The sequence below is a fragment of the Pleurodeles waltl genome, chromosome 4_2 (assembly GCF_031143425.1).
Source record: "Pleurodeles waltl isolate 20211129_DDA chromosome 4_2, aPleWal1.hap1.20221129, whole genome shotgun sequence".
Classification (NCBI taxonomy): Eukaryota; Metazoa; Chordata; class Amphibia; order Caudata; family Salamandridae; genus Pleurodeles; species Pleurodeles waltl.
The window spans coordinates 291,317,732-291,330,888 of NC_090443.1; the positions used below are offsets into that span (position 1 = coordinate 291,317,732).

At 45.7% G+C, this 13,157-nt stretch overlaps 1 protein-coding gene across 10 annotated transcripts in view; it reads right to left on the reverse strand.

Annotated features, from left to right (window-relative positions):
* Positions 1-13,157, reverse strand: part of RBFOX2 (RNA binding fox-1 homolog 2) — a 518,182-nt gene that overhangs the window by 295,451 nt on the left and 209,574 nt on the right. Inside the window, exon 1 of one of the 10 annotated variants that reach the window (XM_069231199.1) lies at positions 1,833-2,364. The exons of the other annotated variants lie outside the window; for them this stretch is intronic. Coding sequence (XP_069087300.1) covers positions 1,833-1,874 — 42 coding nt within the window. The 5' untranslated portion in view covers positions 1,875-2,364. Of the gene's footprint in view, positions 1-1,832; positions 2,365-13,157 lie in introns of those variants that run through there. 10 annotated transcript variants of the gene reach the window in all.

A 13,157-nucleotide genomic window follows, 5' to 3' on the forward strand; every position in this document is an offset into this window, starting at 1 on the left:
AGTGGCAAAAGAAAAATTCGAAAATACACAATAACAGAGTGAATGGATAAAGGGGACTTATTGAAATCTCCCGTAAGAATAGTATACATATATTTTTTTTTAAATCAGGTGGTCTTGACTAACACCTTCTTATTTCTGCAAGCTACTTTGCATTTGACTGCCACAAAATAGTAGGAGTTGGACCTCTGTCGCTTATCCATACTTTCATACATCTGAAGCTCTGGCGTGGCTGCTCTGAAGAGTGTTCTGTGTGTGCCAGTGACCTACAAGCTTCACATTCTAATCCTACTGCTGCTGGTCTGAAGCAGAAACAGGTATTTTACAGGTCAGTGGAAGCAATGTAAGATGCCTAAAGATGGCTAGAGCTCTAAAAAGGCACTGCCTGGTATGCAACAGTCTCTGAGCAGCAGAATTCTTGGACATTCACTCAGATGATGCTAAAAGCAGATCCATGTAGGTCAGTTTTTATTACATCGTGGAGATTTGGGTGGAATTTCTTCCGTTTCCCTCATTTACAAAGCTTTGGGCCATATGTTACATGTCAGACATCAGAGGAATGAGAATCTCACTGAACCGGTAAGACTGCTGATTTTCCCCATGGCCAACAAGCTACAGACAAGATACAAGAGCTTTGCCCCCAATGCTAAAAGTCAACCAAAATAGCTACAACTGGGGTCTGTGTTAAGTGTCAGACAGAACTATTCCTCTACCCAGTGGGTCTTAACCATAAGACTTTGGGGGACCCCCACTTAATCATTACTGGAATCCAGGGACACCTCACTGAATCATTAATGGAATATGGGTACCCCTACTGAGTCATTACTGGAAGATGAGGAGCTCAGCCTACGCATTTTCGGTTTTTTGAACCGCAAAACAATACAAACATAAAGAAACGACCATTTATCAAACAAAAACACAGAAGATGGAACACTTAATTTAATTCACAAATGTATAAAAAAATAAAACATTAATAGGAATGCTGGAGTTTTTCTAATATGAGGCACCTCATCGTACATACATGGTTGAAGCACTTGCACTGCTCTTCCAAATCAATCAGAGATACTAACTTAATTTTAGCCTCCAATATAAAAATCCCTTCACATTTACAGAACCTTTTAAAATGTTCAATTGTAAATTTGACTTTTTTATTTGTACACTTCATTAATGTGATATTTAGTTTTCTAAGCAGTCGGGAACCCACTGGTAGGTTTCATTGACCCTGGACTACAGGTTATGTATCCCTGCTACGTTTTAGTCCTGAGCTTGACAGGACATATGTTCCTCAGGCTCGTGTTAAAGACACAGTTTAAGTTGTGTTCTGCAGATCCCATGATGCAGATCACACAAACTAGCTGTAACTCAAGCCACATTTTACAAGTACTACAGCTCAGCCACCCCTCGGCTACCACGTGTACAGATCAGGAAGAGCTATCCCTCAGACTATTACAAGTCAGGCAGCAAGGCTCTCTCTCAGGCCTACGTTACATGCTCAACAGAGATGAACATTCATGATTAGGGTTGTAGATGGCACACAGCAGGAGTGTCCCTGCCCTACACTTAAAGCTTAGGAACACCCACGCTAATCCTTCACTCCTCAACCAGAGCCACTCTGGATGCCCGCTGAAATATCTTTCCCGTGATGACAGCCGGTTCCCCAGATTCTCTCCCCAGTCTATTAACCTTTAGTCGATAGCCATAGTTCCCCCGACCCATACTTTTCTCAAGTTAAACCCGCCAGCTCCTTCACCTCTGATCTCACAATGACACTCTATGACCCGCCAGTCGTTCGCACCGGATACTCCCTCTTCAACTCCTCAGACCCAGCCTCTCACCTGAAGCTGGTATCGGTAATCCATGCAGTACACGCCGTACATCTCGTTCAGCGCCCTTAGGTGGCACTGGCTGATGAAGGGGCACGAGAGCGGGGGTTGGGGTTCGGGGCACAGACTCCCGGAGATGGGTCCAATACTGTTTGCAAACAAAAAGCAATGGAGGCTCCAGAAACTCGTGTGAATAAATAAATGTGGCTAGGCCGAGGAGGGGCTAGATATTCGGTGAAAAGTAGGGGAAGCGGGTAGCAAAATTCGGTGGGGGTGCCCGCCCCCAGGGGCTTTAAGGATGTGGGGTGCACAAGGATTCGCCGCAGGATGCCTTTTGGGGGGAAGAGTGGATTGGTGATTCAGGGGACTGGGCTGTTGCCACCAGTGCAGGGGTGCCTGGAACAGGGTGCTAGCTGGGAGGGGGCAGCAGGCGGATTCTCTTCTCTCGTTATCGGTCTCTCTTTACGGACCTCGTGGGCTCAGACTCGGATTCGGTGAGTGGCTGAAGGAGAGCGCTAAAGATAGAGCCCCTCGCCCCCTCCCCACACCATTCGAAGGGAGTGAGGACAGGTGCCGATCAGGCCAGGCCGGACCCTCAGGGCCATAAAAAAGCCGAGCAGCCTTCTGTTACCACACCGCCCCCAATCCTATCCTCCATGGCCCTCCCTTCTGATTCTCCCACCCCCGCCCCTCCCTTCCTCCATCGTGGACAGCTGCCAGGAAGTGCTAGCGGTGACCGAAGGGGGGAGGGCTTCGGACCCCCTCTCCATCAGCTGTTCCCATCACACTATGGCTGGTGTGGGGCAGGGGGGCTGGGGGTGAGTGATGTAGACAGGTGATATCAGTCATGTGCCTTCAGGAGACTGGGGACAATTATTATTATAGCTGCTGGGGCCAGAGTTCAGTAACCAACGATTCAGCAATACTAGTGGAGGGGGAACCTCAGCAACAGTGGGAGAAATCCAGGGACCAGGGAGAAAAACCAGGAGCACGAGAAACAAGACGAGGATCTGGGATCAGGGGTGGAGAATATGAAACAAGAAGAAGCTCACAGAAAAGTTTGAGAGGGAGAGAGAGAGTTAGGAAAAAAAGAGCAACAGAGGGAGAAAATCTGGAACCGCAAAAAAGTCTGGAACCATGGAGAAGAACCAACAACACAAACAAGAGGAAGAGGGTCAGACACCAGGGGAAAAGAATACTAAACCAAAAGTAACGCAGGGAGAGAACTAGGAACCTGGTAGTGTAACTAGGGATATAAGCAACAGAGGGAGAGAGCCAGGAATACAAGTAATGGCAAAGAAAATGGCACAGGAAACACGGAGGAGGAAAAGGAGCAATAAAGGAAGAGCGCCAGGAACCGTGGAGGAGAGCTAGGAACACAAAGAACAGCGAAAGAAAGGTACAAGGAAAGCAGACACAGATATGAGATGCAAGAATACGTAGACATGTCAAGTCAGTCTGGCTTCTACACTGTAAAGAATGTTCTTTGCTACAGTGGAATGAAATTCACGTAAAACTACCAGAAGGCGCAAATCATCATTCATAAGAAAGTCAGAGAAGGCTTTGAAAACAAAGAGCGGATATTGAGCAGCACCAGATTATTGTAGAAGCTTATAAAGGGTTCAGATGGACAGTCAACTCACTTTGATGAAGTAATAACCACTGCAAGGTAGCCCTCCCTAGAAGGACTGAAACACAAAGGAATTCTATATAGAATTAAGACAAAACCAAACCGGGATCCAACTAGAAAACTAGAAGGCAGGGTGATCTCTCAGGAGGTCATATGAGACCTCGGACATGAAACTAAATTGCTTTATTTGAGAGAGTGTTAGACTAGCCTTTGACATCCTTGTTGGTCCCAACTACTAAAAGATATCTCTTAAACGTATTCTCCTAAATGCCCCACTAGCTGGAGTGTTACGTGAGTGGCATGATATTGTTAAAGGATCAAATAATTAACCTCCCTTCTCAATAAAAGCTCCACTGTAGATTTTTGGCCACGGGATCCCACATTTGCATGTGGTGCCCTTCATGGTCACTCGCAAGTGAAGGCTTATTCCTCAGGAACCAGGCTTTAAGGACTAATGGAGGAGAGAGATGAAACACTAACTTCATTCCAAAAGATGCTAGTCTCTTCCCAAGATCCATCTTTGTATTTTGGAGAGATGGACAGAAGATCCCAGGAGCACAGCTGGCGCAGTTCCATCACAGCTGTGAGTCAGGGACTAGTCATGTCTGCATTTGGATTTTTTCAAGAAAACTAAGGACCAAACATTGGAGAATGAAGATGGGCAGAAACTTACTATATCGGCTCACCAAAAGTTAGTCATCACAAAAGGCAGGCCCACTGGTCGAGTTGATCCTAGCACTCAAAATCTCTGTTTGTCATTAATATATTAATCAATAAGACCATCTGGGAAGATGAACTGGATCAAAATATAAAAGAAAAAAACGGCATGCACAATTAGAAAACAGAACCAAATGGGTGTTGGCGTTCTTTAAATCATTGACAACTTTAATAATACATTGACTATATATTAGGAATACAAGGTATGACTCCTCATATCCATGATATTATAAAATCACATAAAAAGCAATACCAAAATGTATTTTCTTTTGATACTGCGAAGAACTTAATGTCCATTAATATGAAAATCCACTTGATAATGAAGACCAAAGGTTCAATCTTTGCAAATCCTCAACCATTCAAGCTAAGCTTCAGCCCATAAGATGTTTTAGCCGAAAGTCCATTTGACAGCTGGGCCCAGATCTTCAATCTTTGTAAATCCTCAACCACTCAAGGTAGGTTTCAGCCCATACAATGTTTTAGCCGACACATGTTTCGTCCCATTCTGGGACTTTGTCAAGGCTTGTGTTTAATTCCTAATAAACTCAAAATTTCCAATTCTATGGAATCCAACTCTTGTTATTTGTTAATTTGTCACATCAGTGCTCCACTATTATTTCTTATTTTGGATATTAACTGGGCTGTTTGATTCCAGCTTACACATGGTGGCAACAGATATGTTATAGTGTTATTAAGCACCATGTATTGATATTTAAATATGTTTAGAGATGTGCGGCTAATCCAAATTTATTGTTGCCATGTTGTTTGATTCTAGCACCCACCAGAACACCCACAATAGCAAGCCCAACAGGGCTGCCTTATACAGAGGGCTCCCTAATGGTCACTCCATGTTGGTGAATATACTTTGAAGAAAATACTTATATGACAGTACTTTTGGTTTGTTCTAACAGAACAGAAGATGTGAATAAGCAAAGAGTTTCCAGCCTCTTAGAAAGGCATAATACATGAGGACTGAAACCTGATTGAAAGGGGTGGCATCCTATTTCTTGGAGGGGAAACAAGATGCGTAAAACTAGTACAGACTGGAATACAGGATATCTGTCACAAGCACATTTGGGATCCTAATGTGAGGTGAATGTAAGGATGCAGCATGTAGACACATACCTCAAAAGAAAAGTTACTTGGCTCCAGTGACGCCTTACCTGGTAGAGACTATCTAGCCTCATATTTCTTACCTTAGGATATTGCCCAGGCATCAGACTGGACTCAGAAAACCTTGAGCAGTATCTCTGTGAGCTGGAGATGGCGTAGGCTGTCTCCAAGTCAGTGCCCGATGTGAAGTGCACTGCCTATATAGGCTCCACCCAAGCATGCTGACATCAGTTTCTTTTCATGGCATTTTCATGCCAGGAGCACCAAGCCACCTTAGAAAGCCAATGGACCAGTATACAGGCACTAAGGACCTACAGGGACCTTCTAGATGGAAGGAAACATTCACAGAGGAAAGGGAGGATAGAAGGGTCGTAAGGGATCTGCAGCTTGATAGAGTCTATACTAGATAAGGCATTACCAAAGGTAAGTAACTTGCTCATTTAATAGAGACTTCTAGCTGCACATTCCTTAACCTAGAATAGATACCAAAGCAATACCTCCCCCAGAGAGAGTCTGCAAACAGATTACTCAAACAAATTCTGGAGGATCGGGCTGGCAAAGTGCCTGTCACAATAAACTTGACTGTTTAGGCAGTAGTGCTTGGTAAATATGTGCAGAGATGTCTTTGTAGCAGCCTGACGTGTCTAAGACGGGGACTCCACAAGCTAACACAGTGGTCACAGCCCTGGCTCTAGTGGAATGAGCCCGCAAGCTCCCACGGAGTTGCTTCTCGACCAGTGCGAAGCAGATCTTAATGTAGAGCACAATCCACCAGGAGATGGTCTGTTTCAGCAAGTATTTTCCTTTGTTTCCCCGGTGGACCCAACTAACAGCTGATTGTCCACCCTGAGTTTTTTGGTGCAATCAATGTAGGACAACAATGCTCTTTTTTGGGTCCAGTCGATGGAGTCTCTCCGGCTCTTTAGAAAGGTGAGGCGGTGCAAAAAATGGTCATCAGCATGATGCTCTGGCTGACGTGGAAAGACATCACCACCTCTGGAAAGAAAGTGGCACGGGTGCTGAGCACCTGTTTGTCAGGAAATAGTTGGTGTATGTATAAAGTGCTTGAAGCTCATTAATCCACCCGACTGATATATTGGCTACTACAAAAACTATTTCAATGGTCAAGCGATGCAGAGATTAACTGTGCATGGGCTCAAAGGGCGAGCACATAAACAAATAAGAATACAATTAAGGTCCTATTGGGGCTTAATGAAGGTTTTTGGGGGGAAACATATGTTGGAGTACTTTTAGAAAACGGGTCACAACTGGTGACCTGAACAGGGAGGGCTGGTCTGGCAACTATAAGAAAGCCAATATGGTCAAAATATACATTTTAACTGTGCAATAGGAAAGCCTTGCTGGGGTAATAATAAAACAAACAATACAACCTCAAAGTTGCAGAGAGGGGATCAACATGTCTGGCAGAGCACCAAGCCACAAACGTGTCCCAACGGCAGGGCATATACAGTCTTAGTTGAGAGAGATCTGGATGACCAAATGACTTTGCAGACTTCTGAAGGTAGGTCAAGGACTTTCAACTGCCACAGCTCAATCTACATGCCCTGTTGCTGCGACGGGAGATCTTCCTGGAGTGGTAGCCTCATCAGAGGACCAATGCTCATTCTCAGGAGTTTGAGATACTATACTCTTTGTGTCTAATCTGAAGCTAAAAAATGACTTGGGCTCAGTCGTTCCCGATCTCCTTGAGAACTTTGGGCAGGGGTGGTACTGAAGGGAATGCATACAGGAGGCCTGACGTTCACTCAAGACTAAATGTATCTCAGAGCGAGAACTGCCTTGGAACTCCAGCATGCTGAAGTGCTGATAATGCTCTCGAAGGTGGCGAATAGATCAAAGAAGGTTCTTTTCAGTCACGGAAGAGACCTTGCACCACCTACAGATGGAGATGCCATTTGTAATCTGCGAAGCCTCGACGGCTGAGCTTGTCTACGCTGGAGTTAGGAGAGTTTGCTAGGTGTTGTACAATCATGAAAATGCCCTGGCGTTCCAGCCATGTCCAGAGGTGCAGAGGCTCCTAGCACATGGTTCATGACCCAATCCCTCCCTGTATCACATGGCGGTGGATTTGTTCGTGAATACCTACATCATCTTTCCTTTGATGGAAAGGAGAAAGGTCTTCAATGCCAAACAGATTGTTCTCCACCCCCACAAGGTGACTGTTGGAGACCAGAGTCCTTTGATCACCTCTCCCAGATGGTAGCCCAACCCAGGAGTGACACATCCGTCACCACTGTGAGCAGTGTCTGCCGCTGACCCAATCATGATTCATCAGTCACCACTGCAAATCTTTTGCAACATCTGGATCAGGTAAGACAGATTTCCCTGATCCTGCACTCACTGGGATTTCAGGTTCCACTGCAGAGCCTGCATATGCCAATGGGCAAGTGTAACCAGCAGGATTCTAAAGGCCATGAGGTCCAGCAGCCTCAGAGTCAGTGTCATCAGAATCCAGTTTAGAGGCTGAAGCATCACAATCATAGCATGAATATCCTGGAACCCTCCAAAACTGTACCGTGCCCAAAATGGCACATATCAAAGGGAGCATCTGAAAGGGGTCAGGTGTAACTTCGGCACACTAATAATGAACACCAGCAAATGCAGAAGGTCTTCTGTAGTCTGGTGGTGGGTGATGAGTGCCTTTGGGAGAGCCAGCTTTCAGCAGCCAGTCGTTGGTATAGGAAAGATAGGAACCCCAGACCTCCGCAGATGGTCTACATCCACTGCCATTACCTTTATGACTGCCCGAGGGGTGCTGGTAATGCCAATGGGGGGGCACTGCAAACAGAGGTCTTGTGGCTCACCATGACCCGCCGGTACAGTCTGTGTTCTGGCAGGATGGCTATGTGAAAATAAGCTTTCTGCAAGTCCAATGCTACCATCCTTTCTCCAGGGTTAGGGAAGACAGGACCTCACGTGAACATTTTGAATTTCTCCTTCAGGTAGTAGTTCAGAGGGTGCAGATCTAATATAGGGCTGAAGCCTCCATCCTTCTTACGCACCAGAAAGTGGCAGGAATATTGCCCACAACCCATTCCTGAAGTCAGCACCCTCTTGATGGCTCCTTTTGCCAAAAAAAGCCTGCACTTCTTGACACAGAAGGGAGAGGTGGTCCTCAGCCAGTCTCAGAATGGTGGCCTGGGAGGTGGGGTTTCTATGAATGAAAGGGTGTAAACTTGCTGGACAATTTGAAGCATCCATTTGTCTGAGGTGATGGACTGCCATAGGGGTAGGTGGTGCCCAAGCCTTCCGCCAACCGGTTGCCTGTAATGGTGAGAGGGTATATTAAAGGGGTTTGGAGGCTGCTGGGGAGGGGTGGACTGGGCAGATTCCTTTCTGGTCCTGGGGTTTCGTGGGGGGTGTGGAACTGCATCAGAGGCCAAAAAGGGCTGTGGAACCTGTTGGCCATGTGGGGATGGATGCAGCTGGTAGTCCCTACCATAGCCACGAAAGGGGCGAACGGTAGAGTGGAGCTGGCACGGGGGCCATAGAGAGTCCCAGCAACTGGGTGGTGGCCCTGCAGTCCTTGAGGAGCTCAAGAGCCAAATCTGCCTTATCAAAAAGGTGAGTGCCACTCAAGGGCAAGTCCCTAAAGAATGCCTGGAAACTGTCCAAAAAGCCAGTACACACCCTGGCGTGGCAACAGAGTGCCAATGAAAAAGCAAATTGCTCTGCTAGCAAGTCAGTTGTATACAGTCCGCAGTGTATTATGAACCTAACTGCTTCCCTGCCACCGGCAATAGCTTTGGTCAGGGCAGACTGGACTTTCTCCGAGATCTTGCACAGTACTTGCACAAACAAATCTCAAACTGTGTGGGAATACCGACCCCAGAAGCACACAGGGTTCATCGACCACAGTGCAAGACTGGTAGGAGATAGTATCCTCTTCCCCCAAGGTATCCAGCCTCTTAGATCCCCTATCCGGTGGTGTGGTATCAAATGCTCCGGTTGACTTTGGACATGGAGGCCAGGACAACCAGACTCTCCAGGTTGGAGTGCTGGGTGAGGAAAGCCAAGTCCCCAGGAGCAGGGCGATGGTGGCGAGCCATTGTCCTTTGCCAGGAGCCCCTGTGCAGGGCTTCGACCATGCCCTGAGCAGGACATCCATGAGGGCTTCATTAAAAGAGAGGAGAGGGTTTGTGGGGGCAGCTCCTGGCTGATGTACACGTCAAGACATTTGTCTTCACTGCTTCTTAGGGCAGCATAAGGTCCAGGAACTCAACCACATGCCTCATCACCAAGGAAAATATGTCCCTTCCTCTAGCCACACTAGGAGGAGAGAATAAGCCAGTGTCTGTGGAGGTGTCCAAACCTCTTGCATCTGCCAGTTCCTCATACCGGTTATCCTCAGGCTCTTCCATGGGGTTGGGCTAACCATAAGGATCCTCAGATCCTCCCCAATAGTCCTCCTCACAAGCCCTAATTTAAAAAACTAGACACTGTCTCCGACTTGGAAGTTTGCATTCTGATCATCCTACAAGCAGACATCAGGCAACGCTGGTCCGACTCCATATAGGACTCTGGTATATAGATGTGGACTGCAGTGTTGGGAATGGTGCCACTAGAATTGACTCCAGAGAAGGGGCCTTACTGGTGCTGAGGGCAAACCTACTGGCAGGAATCCAGTCGGGGCAGCTGACAAACCAGCGGAGCCGGAAGGCATTCTGGAGGGGTCAGCAACCCAAGGATGAGGTGCATGGCCTCATAAAACTCTTTTTACAGGGTGGAGTGCAGAGTGGAACAAGATTCAGGCTCAATAGTGCATCTAGATCTGTGGGGTTCTTTCTGCGCTTCTTCTGACAACTTGGACGGTGAAGAACGCTTTCACTTAAAAAAAAAAATGTTTTATGCTAGTTACCTGACAACGACATTTAACTCAATGATGAATGCCATGAACAAATCTGCTATTGGGCCCGAGACCTTATGTATGATCAAGACCTGCAGCGTCAAAGTCAACTGGCTTAAGGCAATCAAGAGCTTCCAAACCGCCTCAGGACCATCTTAAGATTCATGGCGCAACAGTCAGCCAGGTCTTGAGAGTCATGGCCTGGCACCAGAGGCAAACTAGGTCACAGGCAACCCAGGACAGGGCCCACATGTTTAAGCCCTACAGGTTTTTTAGGGTGCATCCCTATTTGCACACTGGGAGCAAAAACTTGGGAGTTCGACAAACATCTAAAAAATAGCCAAAAAGTGGATTGGGTTAGCTCTCTTCAAATCAATCTAAGGTCAATGGGAGTCTTTGCAAAGTGACACTCATTGTCCTTGGTTTGAACTGTTCCCCGTTGTGGGCACTAGCCAGGCCACATAAGTGGGGTAGCTTTTTTAGCGAGACAAATGGGGGAATGTTGGGTGGTAGGAATTTCGTGGATTCCTTCTGATTCTGGAAATTTACCTCAGAGAAATGCAATGAAAATGAGCAATTTTAGGCAAATTTTGAAGTTTGCAGGGCGTTGAGCAAGATAAATTCATGGAATACACGTGAGGCACACCAACCTCTACTCCTCTAGGTTTCTAGTTTTTAGTAATGCCTGGATTTTGTAGGTTTCCCTGCATGGCCTCAAAAACCCTTTAACTGGGTGGAGGCGTGGAGGGGACCAAGACTTGTTTCTGTGGCAGATGAATAGAAGTGGGTCTAGGGTTTAGGTGGTGAAAATGTCAGTTAAAAACATACCGTTTTAAAATACAAAACCACTGAAATTCACCAGTTATATTTATCTCAAGTCAGACATTAAGGTAATTCCAACTAGTGACCACGCCATACACAGTGTTATCAATGATGTCATTTCAGATGTTGCACTGATGTGATCAATGATTTCATAGAACACTTCATAGATGATGTAAAATGTGAGGTTATCAGTGCTAATCAGTGCTACCAATCTGAAGAAAAAAAAAAAGCTTTTGGAGGGCCCCCGCCACCAGGCCCAGGAAAGTAGGGTACCCCTACCCCATCCCCTATGTTTAATTTAATCTTTCTACAAGACTGGGGACTGAGTCCCCAAGTTCTAAAATGGCTGCCACCACATCTTTGCTGATGTAATGGAAGCCAATCAGATATTATCTTTAGAGTGGGATCGGATCTCAAAAACGACTGAACAGGTTTACACCAAAGCATGTTTTGTGGTCCAAGATCTAGCTTTCTGTGAAATCTAGCGGCATTTGGTTAAGCTGTCTTTGCGGTATAGCTGTTCAATTTTGTTATGGAAAAGTGCATGGGGAAAACATGTTTTGGGATCACACCCCTTTTCCTCAGCCCCCGCTTGACTGATTGCCCCAAAACTTTCCAGGTAGAAGCTGAGGTGGATAGGACTTATTACCAAACCAAAAAATCCATTTCCAATGGAAACTTGATCCTAACTATAACTACCCATAGTAATCACCGCTATGTAATAAAATATATATACATACACAAACAAGTCCTTCAGTTGATTAAAAAAAAAATACATAACTTACCTGCGTCATAAACTTCTACATTACAAAGTACCTAAAGAACGAGTTACTTACCTTCGGTAACGACTTTTCTGGTGGATACATTAGCTACCTGTGGATTCCTCACCTAATGAATACTCCCATGGCGCCAGCATTCGACGGAAATCTTCTTACTAGTCTCTGCACGTCGACGAGGACGTCACTCTAGCCCACGCGACGCCGTCTGACGTCATACAGGCAATAAGAGGTCCTCGACGACGTGCGGACGTCAGTACTAATCATTTTTTACGTGCATGAGAACAACCAGGCAATGCTATGAAAGAGCAAGGCAACATCCCATTATATTGTAAAAATACACAACATTGCATGAATAACTGTAAATCTTTTATATATATATATATATATATATATATATATATATATATATATATATATATATAACTCTCTCTCTTTTTTTTTTTTTTTAAATATATACACACATCAAGTATATACACAAAGATATATACATATATACATATATATAAATATATTATATACAACATCTATTGCACCCTCAAAGACCAAGAGGAGCGCACTCAAGGATTACTTGGAAAGACCAGAAAGGCAACGGGGAGGCGGGTGGGACCGTGAGGAATCCACAGGTAGCTAATGTATCCACCAGAAAAGTCGTTACCGAAGGTAAGTAACTCGTTCTTCTGATGGATACAACTACCTGTGGATTCCTCACCTAATGAATAGAGTCCCAAAGCAGTACCACGCCCGGCGGTGGGTGCCTAAATGGTCAAACCAAGAAATCCTGCAGCACTGACCGTGCAAAATGGCCGTCTCTTCTAACCTCAGAATCCAAACAGTAATGTTTTGCAAAAGTGTGAAGGGACGACCAAGTTGCGGCCTTGCAGATGTCAACCACAGGAACACCCCTGGCCAAGGCCGAAGTGGCCGACTTAGCTCTGGTGGAATGAGCTCTAATGCCCTCAGGAGGATCCTTCTTTGCCAAAGAGTAACAGATTTTAATGCAAAGAACAACCCACCTGGATAGTGTTCTCTTGTGGACTGCCTTTCCTCTCCTCTTGCCCACGTATCCAATAAACAGCTGATCCTCCAGCCTGAAATCCTTTGTTCTATCAATAAAGAAGCTCAACGCTCTCTTTGGGTCCAGACGGTGCAGTCTTTCTTCCTCTTTGGAAGGATGAGGCGGAGGATAGAACCGTGGACAAAGTAATTGCCTGAGCCAAATGGAAGGGTGAAACAACCTTCGGGAGGAAAGCAGCCTTGGTCCTCAACACCATCTTATCCCCATAAAAAGTTGTATAAGGGGGCTTTACTGATAAGGCCTGCAACTCACTCACTCTCCTTGCTGATGTTATAGCTATCAGGAAGACTGTTTTTAAAACCAAATACCTTAAGGGGCAAGAATGCATAGGTTC